The 19,935-nt window shown below is 41.8% G+C and overlaps 1 protein-coding gene across 1 annotated transcript in view; it reads left to right on the plus strand.

Moving 5' to 3' along the window:
* The first annotated feature begins 2,256 nt into the window (after nucleotides 1–2,256).
* EXPH5 (exophilin 5) overlaps nucleotides 2,257–19,935 on the plus strand; it is a 95,824-nt gene continuing 78,145 nt past the window's right edge. Inside the window, exon 1 of the mRNA XM_070473626.1 lies at nucleotides 2,257–2,529. Within this exon, the coding sequence (XP_070329727.1) occupies nucleotides 2,411–2,529 (119 nt within the window). The 5' untranslated portion in view covers nucleotides 2,257–2,410. The remainder of the gene's footprint in view (nucleotides 2,530–19,935) is intronic.

A 19,935-nucleotide genomic window follows, 5' to 3' on the forward strand; every position in this document is an offset into this window, starting at 1 on the left:
ATCTTCACAGTGTATGTTGTTGTTCACTTGCTCAGTCATGTACAACTCATTGCAACCGCATGGACTGCAGCAGCATGCCAGGCTTCCCTACCCTTCACTATCTCCCGGAGTTTGCTCAAATTCATATCCATTGTTGATGATGTCATCCAACCATCTCATCTTCTGTAGCCCCCTTCTTCTCCTGCCCAGCTGGAATTCTATCACCTTCACTAGCTTTCTTCATTAGTAACACTTCCTAAGGCCCACTTGACTTCACACTCCAGGATGTCTGGCTCTAGGTCAGTGACCACACCATCATTGTTGTCCAGGTCTTTAAGACCTTTTTTATATAGTTATTCGGTATATTCTTCTTTATCTCTTCTGCTTCTGTTAGGTCCTTGCCTTTTCTGTTTTTTATTCTGCCCATCTTTGCATGAAATGTTCCCTTGGTATCTCTAATTTTCTTGAAGAGATCACTAGTTTTTCCCATTCTATTGTTTTCTTGCATTTCATTCCTCTTAGGCATTGTTTACTTAAGAAGGCCTTTTTCTCTCACCTTGCTATTCTTTGGAACTCTACATTCAGATGTAGAAAAATGATATCTTTCCTTTTCTCCTTTGCCTTTTGCTTCACTTCTCAGCTATTTGTAAGACCTCCTAAGACAAACATTTTGCCTTGCTGCATTTTTTTTTTCCTTTGGGGATGGTTTTAATCACAGCCTCTGTCCATAGTTCTTCAGGCACTCTATCAGATCTAATCCCTTGAATCTATTTGTCACTTCCACTGTATAATCATAAGGGATTTAAGTCATATGTGAATGATAGTTTTCCCCACTTTCAATTTAGGTCAAATTGAAATTCAAATTGACTGCAAATTCAAAATAAGGATCTCCTTATTGCAAAATTCATAGTGTATGGTGCTTTCTTATAGTAGGTGGAAATCAATTAATTGCTACACCAGGAACAAAGAGCCTGTGTCTACATTTTAAAAGTTCCATAAGTATGCTGAATAAATGAACACACTAAAGAGGAGAAAATACGGCCATTATGAAGAAGACACATTCCTAAACCATCATTATTGCAGAGATTATTTATAAAGGAGTTCTGTGTGTTGTACAACATTGGTGAACTGAATTAGTTCCTGCTTCATAGAAGTAACACATAGACACCCACGGAAATTTATTTAAATGGCTACTTGCCTAGACATATCTTAAATAACAATGATCAAGGTGAGTAGAGGATCTTGAGGCCAAAACATAAATAACCATTTTTGACACGTTTTTGTTACAGATACAAAATCTTTATTATGGTTTTTGCCTTGAAAAGGGATGATGCACATGGAAGCAAATTTTAAATGTTAGTAACCATCACCACTACATAAGAAGTGACCAAATTAAGGCTTTAGGGCAATAAAGTTGATCTGATGAGGTTATTGTGTGCAAAGTGAAGCCAAAAGAAACAAAATGCTTTCTGAAAAAGACTTGACAATTTAAAAAATGTATATTTTTGAATATATTTAGAAATTTCCATGGTATCTTAGAATAATGCTTTCTAGGGAAAGCTATTTCTGTGGTTTCATAGGATTACATTTTACTTTAGTCAGAGGATTAGATGTTTTAAAGTGGCACTTCTATTACTTCCCTGAAACTGTTTATTAAGAAGATTATCAAATCTTATAGAAAACTACAAACAGGTGCTTTTTAACCATGCTTTGGGTATGTCCTCTCCTGAAATAACCATAAACGGTTTTGATTTTTCTAAAGTCTGAGAATGACTTTGTGAGACAATGAGTTGCAGGTATCCGAGAGGTGGGAGACTCGGCAAAGAATTAATTTCCAAGGATAAACTAAATTCAGCTTTGTGGCTGTACAAGTTCAACCCTTCTGGGTCTTTCTAAAAGGAATAACCCTTTGGCCAGTTCTAAAGCTCCTAACGCAATTCTATTTCCTATGGGCTCTTTATTAGAAACGAGAATTAGTCGTGAAACTCTCTTTTTCACGCCTGCTAGTCAAGTTCAAGTTTTGTGGGCAAACAGCAGCCAAAATAAAGACGCTGGAGCCAACACTCAGGCCTCCGCCCCACTTCGGGGGTAAATTACGTGCAGGCTTGTTAGTTAAACAAGCCTGATAGGGGGTGGAGGAGGGAAAGGGAGGAGCGCGGAACGGCCCGCCCCTTTGGGATGGATGGGATTGGCTCCCTCTCCCCCTCAGCGGTGCATTTTGCATCTCGGTTGGATACGCTGAGAGCAATGTGTCATTAAGGTGTCATCAAAATTAGTCCTGTAGGTGTGGGCTGCTCCCTAGGTTTGTGGTTTTAGATTTTCAAAGGGACGGGCTTCATTGGCTCTGGAATCAAGTACCTGAAACTTGAGAAATGTCATTGTAACAGGAGGCGCCCAGGAGCTTAAGGGTAATGCACACTCAGTCTAGAAAATGACGAAAGTTCCGCAGGGGTTTGATTGCAGTTTCCTAAACGACGAAGAAGCCAGGAAGATCCTTCAGGTGCTGGAAAGAAATGAGGCGCTTCAGAGAGCAGAGAAGGAGAGGATCAGGTACCGAGCTAACTCTTTGTTCCCCCGAGTCGGGTGCACATCGAGGAGGCGGGCGCGGAGCTTTCGCGGGGCACCTGCCTGAGGCTCGGGGACGCGCAGCCTCCGCCCGGGGCGCGTGGAGCGGCAGCGGGGAAATGTGAAGCACCTGGGAGGCCTGGCGGGTGCTCTTTCCAGACGCCGTCTCCCGGGGCAGGCTGGTCCGCGAGCTCCGCTCCCGCCGCGCGGGGCGCGCCCCTGCCCTCGGCGCGCGGGCGGGCGCCTCGGCGCGTTTCTCTCCGCGTGGGTCCCGCGCGGCTGCCCCGCCCCTCGACCGCGACACGTGGGCGGCAGTCGCTGCTTGGGGTCGGTCCGAGCGGGGTGGCGGGTCGCTCAGGTGTCCCCCAAGCCGCCGCGTGGCGTGGTCCGGGAGGGCCGGTGAGACCCGGCGGGGAGCGCCCTCTCGGCCGGCGCGGACGCACGTGCTTGCAGAGCCGTCCGGGTCATCCACTGTCGCCGCACACACTCTTGGAGAAACCTCCCCTCTCCACCCGCGGGGGCCGTCAGCGAGGCCCAGGGGGACTGGCACCTCACTGAAGGCCAAGTGTTTCCCGCCTCAAGGGCTGGACTTCGAGGAACTAGCCAAATGGTGTGGAGTGAACCTAGCTGGGACTGGGGACGCTTGAGCTGGCTAGAATGGTTTGATCCCCTCGTGTGTGGTGCTTGGGAAAAATGAGTTGCTGCAGACGTTCACCCTTGACCTTACTGTGCTGTGTTATAGGTGAGGGATAAGTTACCAGGGAATGAAATCCGGAGATAATTGCCGGAGATGTAAAGTAACCAATTTTTTCTTCTGGGGAAGTATGTGGAAGAAAATTCAAAGTATCACTTTCGGACCAGTATGTGGCACTGATTGGAATTTAGAAAGCCGTTTTGTTTGTGAACAACTTGTTGGTGATCTAAGTTCTGTGTTGCCACTTTCTTCCAGGCATCACACTTACCCACCCACCAATACTCCAACAGAAAAAACTCCAAAGATACTCCTCACATAGGGAAACCCTTGCTGGTTTTGTAGAAGGAATTAGAATACACTGGGCCCAAAGCCCTGTCTTCACCAGATATGGAGAAACCCATCCCCAGCCCCCAGAAATGACTCCTGTGGAAAGAAATGAATATTTGAAGTTTGAGTATGTGTATTTCATACTATCATAATCTGCCATTAGAAAAACAGGCTCTATCATTTCCTCAGACTGCAGAAGTGTGCTCTCCTGAGTCCAGTACACACACACACACACACACACACACACACACACACACACGTGCTTGCACCCACATATGGGCACATGCAATATACACAGGCACACCCAACCTTGGAAAGGAGAACTGCATGCGGTTTGCTTTCAACACATACTCCAAAAGGACTAAGAAACTGTGGTTGCTGTCACTGTGTGTTCTTGGAAGTGTTTCTTGTTTCTAGAGAGAATTGGACTTAAGTGGACCCAGGATATTTGGGGGGAAAGTGAGGGGAGAATTAGGAAATAATGTGGAGGGTAGCTTCCATTTACGATGTTATCAACATCTTGCTTAACTGTTCATGAAGTATAGATTTTAGAAATAGTAATGTCATTTATTTTAAAATTCAAGGAAATTTTGACTTTTTGTATTTGACCTGATGCTTGCCTTGTTCTATTTTCTCTATAGCAGCCCATGGTGCCCGCGGCAGCTGAACTTTGGGGGATGTGGAATTACACTTGGGTGGCAAAGGCCCTTAGGCTAGGCCTTAGAAGGAAGCCTAAAACACATTTCATGGCACTCATATCCTAACTGGAAAATCAGCAGAAAAAGCCACAATGCAAAAACAAAATCAATACTGTTAACTACTAAACAAGCTTTGAAAAATAATAATAATAAATAATTAAATGACACCATTAAAATAGAAAAATGAGGAAAGCAGACACTTGAGCCCAATGCTTGAGGCAATTATTGCTAGTATTTTATTTTCTGCTGGTTGATTCCTGAATCCCATTGTTAAATATTTGTCACTGGATAGCAGTCTCCATTGGATTGCTCTGCTAATGATCTTGCATGCCTCAGTTTTAGTAGCAGATACTGGCATGCAGAAAAGGCCTGCATGACATGTCAACTTGGCTCTTCTGCTCAATTTTTTATCATCATATTTTCCTAATCAAAAGTCAAGACATGTGACATATAAATCAAGGGTATTATTTAGGAGAACATACAACAATCCCAAGAGATGCTCAGAGGCCTTTTTAACTATACTGAGAAACAGTCTCCAAATCTCTTGACCAGGACAAAAAGAGAAGGGGTTAAATGCAGAAACTTGGAATGTTTGCTGATTGAGGCCTATCTATGATAGAATTGAGCCATCTACAAGACAACTAAGCAGTATCCTACAGTTAGAAATATAGAACTACAGTATCATGCAAGGCCAGAGGTATCCAGAGGTGAACGTTAATGGCATAGAACTATCTGAGTTCACTGTGCAGGAGACTGTAGCTCCATCTATAGAACTGAGCTTCTCCTGATCTTCCTTCATTGGTACCAGAACTCTCTGACTCCACCTTACTGGGGAAGTATTTGCATTACATATTATAATGATTCAAATATATGAAGAGTTTATTCAAATTTTTAAGAAAACACCAAGATTCAAATTGTTAAATAGGCAAAACATAGAAATAAGTCATTTATACTACTATTTGGAATATATCCAAACAGCAAATAAAATATACAGGAAAATGTTCACCCTAACAGTAATTTTAAAAAAGAAAATTGAAGTAATCTCATGATATCATGTTGCACCTTTAAAAATAACAGAAAAGACTTGGTGAAGTGAAATGGATACATTCTGCATGTTTTTAGTGGCATTCTAAGTTGAGTACTATCTTTTTGGTGAACAATATGGCAATACCTATGAAGACATGACTTGCTGTTGACCTAGTCATCCAATTCTTGGATGTTTCTCATTAGTAGGAGATTGAGGTAAAGAAGATGACCACACCAACATTTATTAAGTGCTGCCTTTTTAGGTTATAATAGTTATTATTGTGATAATAATAATAATAACTAACATTTACTGGTCTCTTACTATATACTAGGCACTGTATTAAACATACTATATATGTTTAATTAATCCTCTCAATAACCTTAGGTACACACTTTAATTCCATTTCACAAAGCTGGCAACAACTTAAAAACAAAACATAGCATATGTTATGTTATGTTAGAGGAAAAACAACACATATACTCTCAGATATTGCAGTTTTACCTGTAAGCAAAAGAGTGGGAATTTTCAAATCTAAGTAAGAGTGTAGTCATTACAAAGGACAGTTATGAAAACATCATTATGTCCCATCCAGTGTGATATTTTAGTTCCATATTTCTGACTACCTTGGTTGTTTTGTGTGCACCTCAAGCTTTTCATGGATGCAGTGGTGGAAAAATATGTATGAGGCATTATTCTGTGAAAAAGAGGAACACAAAATACTGCTTATGTTATTATTTCAGTTTCTTCCGGGCATCTGGGCACATGCATAGCAACTAGAAGAAAATAAGTAAAAATGTGTTCATCTCCTTTCTGTGACTCTCTAGGGCCTGCTGTAGCTCCTGGACCATGGGGAGCATTCAGTAAATGTTTGCTGAAAGGCGTGGGCTTGCCCTGACAGCTGGGGGCTGGGGTCTGCTGCCCTCAAGCCCAATGCTGCCAAGATGGGAAGGCGGACCTGGGGGTAAGGATGCAGGAATCCTGGGCACATGCCACCTGGCTCTGAGGAGGCAGATGAGGGGAAGGGTGTAGGATTTATGGCTTAAAGGAGACGGAGGCCCTAGTCACAAGGTTCCTGTCTGTATAGCCCCTTGTAAATGCTTGATGAAGGAATTAATGGTCTGCACTGGCTGGAGTCAGAGGTTTCTGCAGTCCCTTGCTTTTGTTCCCATTTCTCAGTCTCTGTTTCACCTTCTTTTCATTGCCCAGTACCCTCTGCAGGATGGGATTTCTCCCTCCTGAACCCTGTCACGGACTACAATCACTCCATTATATGTGTCCTCTTCAATCCTGTGAATTTGGGATCTGAGCTACAGGAATTCTCTGAGATCCTGTAATAGAAGTGAAAATTACCACTTAAATTCCAGTCTGTCAATTATACTTCATTTTGGATTGTAGAAAGGTTTTTTTCCTGGAAGTATTCACTTGGGTATGACTTTTTAGGCCTGGTACAGTCTGTGGTTCTAGCTGCAGTGAAGAAAAATGGCTGAGAGTTTAAATCACGATTGGCAAGTGAAAAATTTCCCCTTACTGCTCTCACATCTTGGAGGAAATATATATTTGTGTATATACATATATGTGTGTGTGTGTATACATATATATACACATAAATATGATAAACAGAATAAAATGTGAAAAGCATCTTACATTTTACAAATCTTTGGAAAACACAACTACCTATCACCCTCACCACGCCCATCTGATAAGTGTGACTGAAAGTACTAAGAGAGTATATCAAGTAGTCAGCTCACTGAAGAGACAATACATCAAAATGTGTGTTTATTTCTATTTAGAAAACTTATAAAGTATAAGATGCTATAGCACCTGATGTAATTAAGTTAAAAAATGGCATGTCTAGATTTACACTGTCTTTGCTCAGTGGCAAGACTGCAGCCCAGGAGGGTTTTCCCACGCTTAGCTGTTTCAGTTGATTCACACTAGTGTCCCTGAGCCATGGCTCAGTCTTGAGGAGGTCTGTATATATCAAAGTGGTGAAGTAATTGCTAGCTGGTGGCATCTGCAGCATCCTGCAGAGATTAAAAGCCAGATACACAGGTCTCCTGTCTCTCTTAGCCTTTCTGCCTGCTTTCTCCTCTCCCAGCAAGTGAAATCTGCCTCTGGCAAGGATAGACTCAAGAAACATTGGATACCTGTTTATGGGGCATCTGCTATGTGCCAGACACTGTGTTGACCTTGAGGATACAGCAAAGAAGTTCTGCTGCAAATGGCTTCAATCTAGGAAAGTTTTTGATTGGTGGTAAATCCTGTAAGATGAAGAGTTCATGTACATGTAGTTTGCTCTCATGGAGCCCTGCATGGCTGAGGAAGGGACCATGAGAACTCCCTGGAGGTCATAGGGATGCCCTATAGACCAGAGTGTTCTGATAATGTAACAAAGAATGAGGTCAACATCATGGATCTCTGAGGTGTCTGCATGTTTCAGTAACATGCAGTTTAGTTAATTCCTTTAAACCAAGGGGAAAGCTTTCTCTCAGACAAATTCTCCTGTCTAATTGTTCCTTAGATTGGTCTCTGTGAACAATACATGTGGAACCACTATAATATTATAGTTCCACACCTAATCTGTAAAAATAATTAAAAGAGTTAATGCTCAGAATAACTAAATAAGGTGAGTTTACAGCTTATTGTACAAGTGAGTTTGTTTTAGTGAACTTAGGAATTATTGACCTTTCATAATTTTTACTTTTTGAGTTTTTTTTAAATATAGCCAAACTGAAAATATATTGAGTAGATCAAAAGTTAGATGTGGGTCTTTTCAACTGAGAGTGGAAAAAAAGTTGAGACACTTAAAAGAGATAAAAATTATGCTTGGCTGCATTTCATTCTTACAATGCAGAGGGATGAAATGCAGCCATGTGGGAAGTCTGCCTTAGAGAGTGGTGTTGGCAGATAATGACAGGACCCTGGTAAATAAGGGCTTTCCTAGTGGCTCAGCAGTAAAGAATCTGCCTGCCGATGCAGGAGATGTGGTTTCAATCCCTGGGTCAGGAAGATCCCCTGGAGAAGGAAATGGTAACCCACTCCAGTATTCTTGCCTGGAGAATCCCATGGGCAGAGGAGCCTGGTGGGCTCTAGTCCATGGAGTAGCAAAAGAGTCAGACATGACTTGGCAACTAAACAACAACAAATCCCAAGGTTGATGATTAGTGCCCTGGTTAGGTTTTGTGACATTTTAACTCTTAAAGTGAGTTTTTATCCTCATCCTAATCTAATAAAGCAGGTATTTTTTTCAAAAGCTAACAACAACGGCAATAGTAATAATAGCTCTTATTTATTGACTACTTGCTCTGTGCTCAACTCTTCATGTGCATTATCTCCTTTAATTATTTTTACAACAATCTGATGAATTAAGGGATATTTTTAGTCTCCATTCAGAAGTTTAAGGAGGATAAGTAACTTGATTGAGATAATATTGCTAAGAAGCACTGGATTTGTGGACTGCGTCAGCACTTAAATCACTGTGCAGTACTGCTTTCTACATGAAGTTGAAGTGATTATCCTTACATTGTTATGTAGCTGGTAACAGAACCAGCACTGAGATCTTTGCACTTACAGATCTTGCTATTCACTGACCATGAAAATACAGAACATACAATTCTAGGTAATCATGTGTCCTTACTAAAAGTTGGGAATATTATTACTAAGGAAAAAACATAACGGATATTGGAGGACCACTAATGGTATTTGCCATATGTATAGGAAAATTGCCAGTAACTGTTGTCAAGGAAAATAATCAATAAACAATATAATAGGAATAGAAAGTAGTTTTATTTGAGCCAAACTAAGGACTTATAGCCCCCCAGCCTCTCAGATAACTCTGAAGAACTTCTCTGGAGAAGCATGGTTTTCAACACAGTTTTGTATATTTTCAGAGCAAAGAACATCAAACAAGTCAAGAATACATTCCTTCAAGTTAAAAAAAAAAAACAAAACAGATCAGCATGTACGTAGTGAGTCAGTACAGCCTTAGCACCTGGAAAAGGAATCTTATCATTTAAATGGTACTAGTATTTGGTATCACCCCACTCCAGCACTCTTGCCTGGAAAATCCCGTGGACAGAGGAGCCTGGTAGGCTGCAGTCCGTGGGGTCGCTAAGAGTCAGACATGACTGAGCGACTTCACTTTCACTTTTCACTTTTATGCATCAGAGAAGGAAATGGCAACCCACTCCAGCGTTCTTGCCTGGAGAATCCCAGGGATGGGTTCGCACAGAGTCGGCCACAACTGAAGTGACTTAGCAGTAGCAGTATTTGGTATCCCAGGAAGGGAAGCATTTAATCTTTATTTTTAACGTGTATATTCTTTACTTTTACACATTCTGCCCTTTTCTTTAATAGTTAAAGCAGATATACAATGTCTGTACACACAGACTGTTTTAGTTAGTACAAAGTTCAAGTTTACTCATGTATAAGCCAGAATGACTTCCCCGTACTGTAATATGTGAAATTTTCTCTTATCACTGTTTGTTTTTTTAAAAGGTATATATGCATTTTGCAAGGATATACTGTAAACTACTAAGATGATTATCTCTTGGGTGTGATATTTATAGGAACTCTAACCATTTTATTATTATTTTATTCCTTAAAATTATTATAGATTTTTTTATGACTTCTTTTGATAATAAAGAAATGCAGGAGATACAAAATAACTATTTTCCTTCATAAATATGACTTTAAATATCTGAATATTTTTCTGCCCTTTTCTTGATAATGTTTTATACATTTTGTAATGTTAATGTATTCATGGGTAAGTTCATTTCTGTACGTCAGTCTCGGGTTCCTGTGGTCAAGGATTGTCTCAGGGATGAAGCGCCTTATACACCTAGTAGGTACTCAATTCCTATTTAAGTCAACCTTAACTTCTGTGAGGGAGCACAGAGTGAGGGAAGGGTGGATCTGGGGATACGACATGAAGGACAAAGAAGGTCAAGTTAAGGTTAGTCAGAAAATATTTTTCTTCCTATTAACACATTTGAGTTTTAAAATGGAGAACCAGTTGGCTAAGAGCCTTGCTGAAGCATCTCGGGTCTGTTTTTCTGCAGTTAGTTACTGCACAGGGCATAACACTGAGAGCCTTAGGCTCACTTCAGTCTCCTCAGGAATGTTTCCTTATTGGCATTGCCAATGGCCCTATCCAAAGGCTGCACTCAAAATACCAACTTGGCATACCACAGGAGCCAGCTTCCTCATTCCTCTGTGTGTTAGACTTTCTAATGATGAAAGAGGAAATTAGGGACTACAGTGAGACAGAACTCACCACTTTCCAAAGAAAGGCTGTGGTGCTTTATATTTATATCAAGTTTGCCTTGGTTTCGACTTTAAAACAACACATGTCATGGCAGTTAGGGAGGGCGCGCTCCGATCTGAGCTGGGGCGAGGGTAACCTGGCAGCCACTTCTCTGCTCTCCAGGTCGGTGGTAAAGAGCTGTCCTCAGTGTCAGGCAGGGTGCGCCCTCGGAAGGCACTTGAGTAGACTCTGTTCCAGGTCTGCTAACTTCTGCTAGGTCCTGGGCTGGGGGCAGTGTAACTCCGTCTTCACATGGCGTTCTCCCTGTGTGTGTCTGCCTCTGCTATCTAAATTTTGCCCTCTTCCTAACGACACCAATCATGCTGAATTAGAGCCCACACTAAAGACCTCATTTTAACTTGATTACCTTTGTAAAGACCCTGTCTCCAAATAAGGTACTAAGGCTAAGGACTCCAACATATCTTTTTTGGAGGACACAATTTAATACATAACAGTGAGGCTTGTTCTCTATTTTAAAATAACTTACTATAAACCACTATATCAACAATCTAAGAAGAAACACATGTGATCATATGAATTGATGCAGAAAAGGCCTTTATAAAAAACTCTTGGCAAGGAAGAAATAGACCCTGGTAAAAGACATCTACAAAACTTCTTTTAGCTAACATAATACCTAATGGTGTAAGACTGCTTTCCCCCTTAAGATTGAAAACAAGACAAGATGTACAGCAAGCCTACCATTCCTATTTAACATCATATTGAGGTCCTAGCCAGGCAAGGAAGTAAAAGATACACATATCAGAAAGGAAGAAGTAAAACTATCCATATTTGCTAATAACATGATTGTTTACAAAGAAAAAAATCTAGCAAAAGAAAAAAATCCTAGAACTAATAAGTGACTTTAACAAGGTGGTAGGATACAAAATTAATATATAAAAACCTATTGTATTACCATATACTAATAATACTAATATATATAATATATAATAATAATACTAATAATACCATATACTAATAATACCATATACTAACAATTAGAAATCTAATTTTTATGGAAGAACAAAGGAACTGAATAGGCAAAGCAATTTTTTAAAAAGTTGAAAGAATCACACTAATTGATTTTAAGACTTACTATAAAGTCATAGTAATCAAGATATCATAGTATTTGTGAAGGGGAAAATATACGATTTAATGGAACAGAATATAGTCCAGAAGTAGAGCCCCAAAATATAGCCAATTGATTTTTTCACAGAGGTACAAAAGCAATTCAATGAAGGATAGTCTTTTTCAACAATTGGTGTTAGAATACTTGGACACAAAGCCAAAAAAATTTCATCACCTCAAAATTAAGCTCATTAAATAGTTACTCTTTGAAAGATAAATACTACATGCTATCACTTATATGTAGAATCTAAAATATGACACAAGTGAACTTATCTATGAAACAGACTCACAGACATAAAGAACAGACTTGTGATTGTATTGCCATGGGAGAGAAGGGTGGGGGAGGGATGGATTGGGAGCTTCAGATTAGCATATGCAAATTTATATATATGGAATGGATAAACAGCAAGGTCCTATTGCATAGCACAGGCAACTATATCCAGTAAGCTGTGATAAACCATAATGTGAAAAATAATGAATCACTTTGATATATTAACAGCAGAATTAACATAACATTGTAAATCACCTATACTTCAATGAAATTAATTTTTTAAAAAGTTATTTTTTATTCCTGCTCCCTCCAATTGCTGGCAGCCACCAATCAGCTTTCTGTCTATATGTATCTACCTCTACTGGACATTTCATATAATAGAACCTTCCATGTGATGTGTAACCTTTTGTGCCCACTTATTTTGACATCTGTCTACCTTGTAGCATCTATCTGTACTTCATTCTTTTTTTAAATTGTTCTGAATGATATTGCATTATATGCATATACCACAATTTGTTTATTCATTCTTCATAAACATTTGGGTTGTTTCCACCTTTTGGCTATTGTGTATAGTACTGCTATGAACATTTATCTACAAGGATTTTGAGTACCTGTTCTCCTTTCTTTTGGGCATGTACCCAGGAGTGGAATTACTGTGACATTTGGTAATTATGGGTTTAACTTTTTAGGAACCATCAAAACTATTTTCATCCACACTCACTTTCATATAATTGTAATAGTATTATGTATATTTTTTCTGTGTAATATATAATATAAAAATAACCCCTTCAAATTAAAGACTGTTAGTCAACATTATTTTTTGTGTCTGTATACTATTCTACTATGTGTATTTTATAATTTAATTAATCATTCTAATACTTTAGGTACTTCAATTTTCTCTGGTTTTTTTTGTTTGTTTGTTTCGCATTGCTACTATTAACAAGTTCAAGCTCATACTGCTTACTATACTACAGGCCTGTAAATTGAGAGACAAGTTGTTGGGGCTACTTTACTTAGAAAGCCAGCAGACCAAGAAGATGATGGACTAGTATCCAAAAGAATCATCTTACCTGAGTTAGAATTCAGGCTTCTTTTATATTAGGAGGGGAGGGGATGTGGCTGGTTGTTGCAAATTTCTTGATGCCAGAATTCTTTGTTTTTGCATATGTACATTTAGGTGTGGTCACAATGTTCTTACAAACCTCCAACAAGACAAATATTATTCTCTGTCCTTCAGCTTTTTATCTCTATGTGAGTGGGGAAAGTGTTATGCCTTTAAAGATAAGAGCCTTAAGAATGGGCTATCCTGTATATTTCAAGTTACAGGCAACATTATTTTATAAATGGCTCAGAACCAGCATGACTAAACACAAGCAATAGAGCACAAAGTTTAGAGATAAAGGAACAGACTCAATATGGAGTCAGGTTTGTTATGCTGTTACACTATGTTAAATAATGCCATTACAAACATTTGTGCTTACATCCTTAATTCAATTAAGTGTGTCGCTCAGATAAATTCCGGGCTTCCCTGGTAGCTCAGCTGGTAAAATCCGCCTGCAATACAGGAGACCATGGTTCAATTCTGGGTTGGGAAGTTCCCCTGGCGAAGGGATAGGCTACCCACTCCAGTATTCTTGAGCTTCCCTGGTAGTTCAAATGGTAAAGAATCTGCCTGCAATGCAGGATACCTGGGTCTTGTATTCTTGCCTGAGAATCCCCATGGACAGAGGAGACTGGCGGGCAACTGTCTGTAGGGTCACAAAGAGTCGGATCCAACTGAGCGACTAAGCCCAGCAAGGTAAATTCCACAGTGTAAATCATTATTTGATGATGTAAATATTTTCTAAATTCTTGTTATATGTTAGGAAATGATTTCCAAAAAGTTCTACCAAATTGTACTTTGACTTGCAGCAGAAACTGCTGTTCCCAGGACTGAATTGTATTATTATTTTTAATCTTTGCTAACTTTGTAGGCTTAAAATTCTTATACTAGATTTAATTTCTGAAACTGTGATTATAATGAATTTGAACTTTTTTCATATGTTTACTATTAATTTACATTTCATAATTGATGAATTATCTATACTTTTGCCTATTTGTATTTCAGAATTTATATTCAGAATGCTTCTTGTCACAAATACCAAATCTAATCATGGCTTTAATCCACTGAGAATAAATTTTTTGGAAATAACAAGGTATCTGGAAATAGGTCTGCTAGCTGGTTTAGTGGTTTAGGATGTCAGGTTGGTCCTTTGCAATGAAAGATGGCTACAACTGCTCCAAACATCACATCCATGTTCAAGGCAGGGAGAGAGGGGATGAGGGTGCAGCCAACTACATCTGTCTATTTGATTATGAAAGTGAAAGCTTTGCTGAATGCTATCCCAGCACACCTCCCCTTAACCCTCATTGACCAAATCCAGGTCATAAAGCCACCTATTGCTGCAAGGGAATTGAAAATCAAGGAGTCAAATTTAAATGTTAGACTTAAGTCATCTGTGATCCATCCTCTGGGACTGCACATTTTGATGCCCACAACAAAATCAAAAAGGGGGAAAACTAGGGGAATGGATTCTAGAAAGCAAACGCCACTCTATGACACAGAGTCTTAATGGGGTTTTTTCTTATTGCTTTATATGTTTCTCTATACATGAAGGAAATTGACTTTTGCCCTATTTATGAAAAATACGGAGAAGGAAATGGCAACCCACTCCAGTATTCTTGCCTGGAGAATCCCAGGGACAGAGAAACCTGGTGGGCTGCAGTCTATGGGATCGCACAGAGTCAAACACAACTGAAGTGACGCAGCAGCGGCGGCAGCAGCATGACAAATATATTTCACAGATTTCATTGCACTTAACTTCTACTTATCTAAGAAAAGGATTTTTTAAAGTTTTTATATAATAAAATGTAACCAGTCAGTCCTAGAGGAAATCAACCCTGAATATTCATCTGAAGGACTGGTGCTGAAACTGAAGCTCCAATACTTTGGCCACCTGATGCGAAGAGCCGACTTATTGGAAAAGAGCCTGATGCTGGGAAAGATTGAAGGCAGGAGAAGTAGGTAACAGAGGATGTGATGGTTGGATGGCGTCCTTGACTCAATGGACATGAGTTTGAGCAAACTTTGGCAGATAGTGAAAGACAGGGAAGCCTGGCATGCTGAAGTTCATGCGGTGGGACAGGACTGAGTGACTGAAGAACAATTAAGTTTAAATTTTTTTCTTTTTGCTTTTTTAGAAGCAGGTGGTGTTAGCCAAGCCCTACAGATTAGGATCCTTCAAGAGAAACTGGGACCTTGGCAGACCTGTCTGGGGATTTGGAAACCTGGGAGAGACAGTCCCTACTGGAAGTTCGTCATAAGGCAGAGAGAGGAGGAGAAATACACTGACTTTTCCCTTCTAGACCTCCAGTTCCTGCCAGTGCCAGTTCCAGCCAGCTGGAAGCCTCTAACTTCTGGTTGAGCCTGAGAAGTGTACTTACAGGGGTCATCTGCCAGCAGCACAGAGCAGGGAAAGAAGTTTCTCGTCCTCTTCTTTTTTCTTCCATCCCTGTTGTCTTCTATCATCCTGTAAATTCTGCTTTTTCTCACTTCCCAGTCTTATATTCCTAAGGCTCTGTTTCCTTGCCAGAAAATTCTCTTGAGTCTTCTTTCTGATTATCCTGCACTCACTGTTCATGCCCCGTCTGCCCTCTCACAGTTTCTGTCTCTTGCTTCAGCATCTTCGGGGATGGCCCTGTTCTTCTCTTGCTTCTCTGTGCTGCTGCCTGTCTGCATCCTTCTGGGTGCCATGGTCTGTCTCCAATGAGCGCAGGTTAGTCAGGGTCTTTGGATGGAAAGGAGGCGTCACTCGGGGCCCCTTAGATGGAGGGGGCTTTGCCCAAAGGTTACATGTGGGCTGAATCTGGAATTTGAAGGATTTGGGAAACCAAGGCAACCCTCGGGACCAGCTGTTCTGCTTGCCTGTCACAGCCTTGCCTGTCCTTCTCCTAGGATGTCTTTGATTCCCTCACTTCATGCTGCTGCATTTTTCAACTGGCTGACTCTACACGTTCTCCGGTCTGGGTTCTGATGTTCATGGCCATTGTGCCAGGTCCCCTGATGCACCTCTAGCCTGCCTGTGAATGGGCTGCCCTAGGATCAGGAATCCAACCTGTGGCACCTCCTCGGGAAAACTTATTGCTGGATTTCCTAAATGGAAGCTGTAGACCATTCCAGTTCAGCTCAAGGTGATAAAATGTTGATTTGGTAGGTACTAAGATTCACCCGTCTGGAGGGGGTTGCCCCTGGGTTCTCTGTACTCACTCTGCGTCTCCTCTCTGTATGCCTACCTGGGCACTAAGATACTTTTGATGTATCTGCTTGGCTTCCTTGATAACAAGTCTTGAACTGTAGGTTCTGCCAAGACAGAGATTCTCAACCCTGTCTGAAATGACAACCACCTGGGGAACTTTCCAAACGCCTGATGCCGTGACCCACCCTGACATTCCAGCCAAATTGGTCTGTGATCAGGGAGGCATAGATGTTTTTCAGAGCTCCCAAATAACTCTAATATGCGTAAGAGATCCCATCTTGGTTGCCTGGACATTAGGTTATGACTTCACCTGTCACCTCTTCCCTACAGGCCACTCCTTTACATAAGTTGAGGGACTGTTGATTTCACAGGAAACCCTGCAGTTTAGGAAGGGAAAGCCTGGAGTCTTGGAGGGTTATGCCTGACACAAATGTAAAAAGCCTCATTTCTAGTACTTTCCCACTTAACAATTACTTGGCAGGATCAAAAGGACCTGCTGCCCCTGGAGCTGTTTAGTCTGACAATTGGAAGAATTTCTTTTTCACTTTCTGCTGTTTTTGTTTTCTTTTACTGCCTACCGTGTGGTTACACAAACACAAACGCTGTGATAGTCAGGAGCTGATTAGCTCCTGGCTGTGAACTCCCTTCCTTGAACCAAACCCTGGTTGTACTTCATATTGGCTGTTGAGTGGTTATGTTCAATATGAGAAAATAGGACATAGTTAAAGAAGGACAATACGGAAGCCCAAAGAGTTCCTGTAAAGGTAAAGCATCCTGGTTTTGTTGCAGGAAGGGGACCCCTTCCAGGGCCTGAAACTGGGCTCTTGTCTAATACTCGGAAATGAATTGTCTGAGGAGACACATGTGCTGACAAAGCAAGAGATTTTATTGGGAAAGGGCACCCGGGTGGAGAGCAGTAGGGAACATGGCTTGCAGTCTCAGGTTTTATGGTGATGGGGTTAGTTTCCGGGTTGTCTTGAGCCAATCATTCTGACTCAGAGTCCTTCCTGGTGGTGCACTCCTTGTTCAGCCAAGATGGATGCCAGAGAGGATTCTGGGAAGTGGTCGGACAGGTAGTGTCTCCTTTTGACCTTTCCCGAACTCTTCTGGTTTCTGGAGGCTTATTAGTTCCCTGTTCCTTACCAGGACCTCCTGTCGTAAAACAGCTCATGCAAATGGTTACTATGGTGCCTGGCCAGGGTGGGCAGTTTCAAAAAGGAAGGAATTTGATCTCTTTGCTGATTCTCTGATTATTCAGGAATATGTGATCGGTAACATTTTAAATGTATGCAGTACTTTAAAGCTTCCCATACTCACTGGATCCTCTCAGATATCCTTTAAAGTAGAAAGATGGAGAAGGAAATGGCAACCCACTCCAGTATTCTTGTCTGGAAAATCCCATGGACAGAGGAGCCTGGTGGGCTACAGTTCATGGGGTCGCGAAGAGTTGGACATGACTGAGTGACTGAGCACAGAGTAGAAAGAGCAGATATTATTTCCTTATTTTCTCAGGTGAGATATTATGACCCTTATTTTTCTCTTTTCTCAAAATATCTCAAGACCGTGTAACCCCCAGGGATGGATGTGAGACTGTAACACAAGACTCGATGCCCTGCGGCAGCTGTGCAACGTATCAGGTGGCTTCACGGGTGGACTGACCCAGACCCTGAACAGTGGAGACGTGTGGATTCAAAGGAAAGTTAATGCCTTAGCTTTGAGGCAGTTAAATAGCCATTGAGAGAATGTGTGGGTTGTGATCCTAGATTGCGATGATGTGTGGGGTCAGTGTGGGACCCCTGTGAGCTCCATCACCCCCGCCTCTACAGCTGCACCAAATGAACCCACAGTCTGGGTGAGGCCCACGTGCCGTCCACGTGACAGCTTCTTGGCGAGACCCCCCCACCGCCCTTTCTGTTGCCTATGGCTTGCTGCTCTTCAGCCCCTCAATGAGCTTCCCAGAGGTGGGGCTCTGAGACAGGCAGAAGTGACTGTGGGGCCAAGGAGTATAGCAGACAGAGCCCCCCACCGGCTCCGGAGTGGCCTGAGGAACATCCTAGGGGTCCCCACTAAGTCCTCTAAACAGCCAGCATTTGGATTAGCCCAGAGAGCAGCAAAGTTTTTTCTTTTCATTTGTCAGTTTTTAAACTGCAGAACTTTTTGCAGTCTGTTTTAAACTTTCTGTCGTGTATTTTATATGTGGTCCTCTTCCTTTCTTCCAGATGCTATAAGGTAGATGCTCATGACCTTTGCATCATCTGCACTTGAGTTGCTAAATCACTGCGTTTGCACTTGAGCCTACACTTTGCAGCCCCCTTCAGGATCACTGAAGGCCAAGTGAGGACTCTGTCTGCTGAAAGTTGTCACCTCAGTAGTTGCTGTTGGGTCCTTCACTCCTCAGAGCAGAAGAATTGCTGGGGCTTGGCAAGGGGACTGCTGATGATGGCCTTCTCAGTGAGGGAGTAGGTCAGGAGGGTCTGGCCATCCCTGCGCTGGGCCTGCTTGCTTGTGCTGTTAATGCAGTTTGTGGGCCCAGTGCACAGTGAGGCCAAGCAGACTTTGGACTTTGGAGCAGAGAAAGGTTTATTGCAAGACCAGGCAAGGAGATGGGGTGGCTCATGCCCTAAAACCCCAAACTCCCCAAAGGGCTTAGGCAAAGCACTTTTAAAAGCCAGGTGAGGGAGCTGGGTCTCAGGGGTCTGTGATCAGCTTGTGCACACTGCACAGTTCTCTGGCTGATGGAGAGGTAGCAGGGTGGTGTCACAGGGGTTAACATTGTCAGTCCTTAGGCTCCAGGAGACCTGGGGCTATGTGCTGATGGTGGTCAAGTAGTTAACATCTTCTGTTTGTTGGAGAGGGGGAAGTTTTTATATATATATATCTGCAAAATAACTTAGGAAATATGTGTCAAATACTATCTAGGTACTTGAGAGAGGAGCTAAAGAAGGCCCCATATCCTGGGAAGGCCCCATGGGGTCCTGCTTGGGTATAGTGCCTCTTCTTCCTCAAGGACATCAGTTCCTCCCCTATTCTCAGCAACCCCCAACCTTGCACCCCACCAAACACTCTTAGTCGCAGGTTAGGCTATAGCACTGGCTGCACCAAAGACAACAGGAAAGGCCAATAAATTAGGTCATGTCTGTCTGTCCACAGCTGTTTAATTGCTTTGCCGCTGCCATCCAGGCAAAACTCTTTAAAAGGTTTATGAGTAACACATTCCCTCCAGGGGAGCTGCCTCCACCTTCAAAGCCACACAGTCCCCACCCTTCCCTAGCTCTACCTTGCACTTTGCACGGCCAGTTCCCCTGAGCTCCGGCTCCAGCTGCTGCCCCAGCTTTTCACTTTTTCTATCAACTTGTAGCATCTTGTTCTGGGCCTCCCAGATCCTTAAGGAGAGTCAGGGGGAACAAAGTGATATATTAATGTACATTTTTTTAAAATTATAAGCAATTTTAATGTGTCTCAAAGCCAATGAAGTATTGTGTCACAATTTCCAAACAGTGCTGCAGAACAATTACAGTTTTATCATCAAAGTGATTAAAGTGCTTTTCTCTCCTTACCTCATCTGAGCTTATCTCAACTATGCTATAGGTGCTCACAGGTAGCAGTCCGTGAAGATGGAAGATGCTACGCCTCCAGGAGCCTACGTCTC

The sequence above is a fragment of the Odocoileus virginianus genome, chromosome 10 (assembly GCF_023699985.2).
Source record: "Odocoileus virginianus isolate 20LAN1187 ecotype Illinois chromosome 10, Ovbor_1.2, whole genome shotgun sequence".
NCBI classification, from domain to species: domain Eukaryota; kingdom Metazoa; phylum Chordata; class Mammalia; order Artiodactyla; family Cervidae; genus Odocoileus; species Odocoileus virginianus.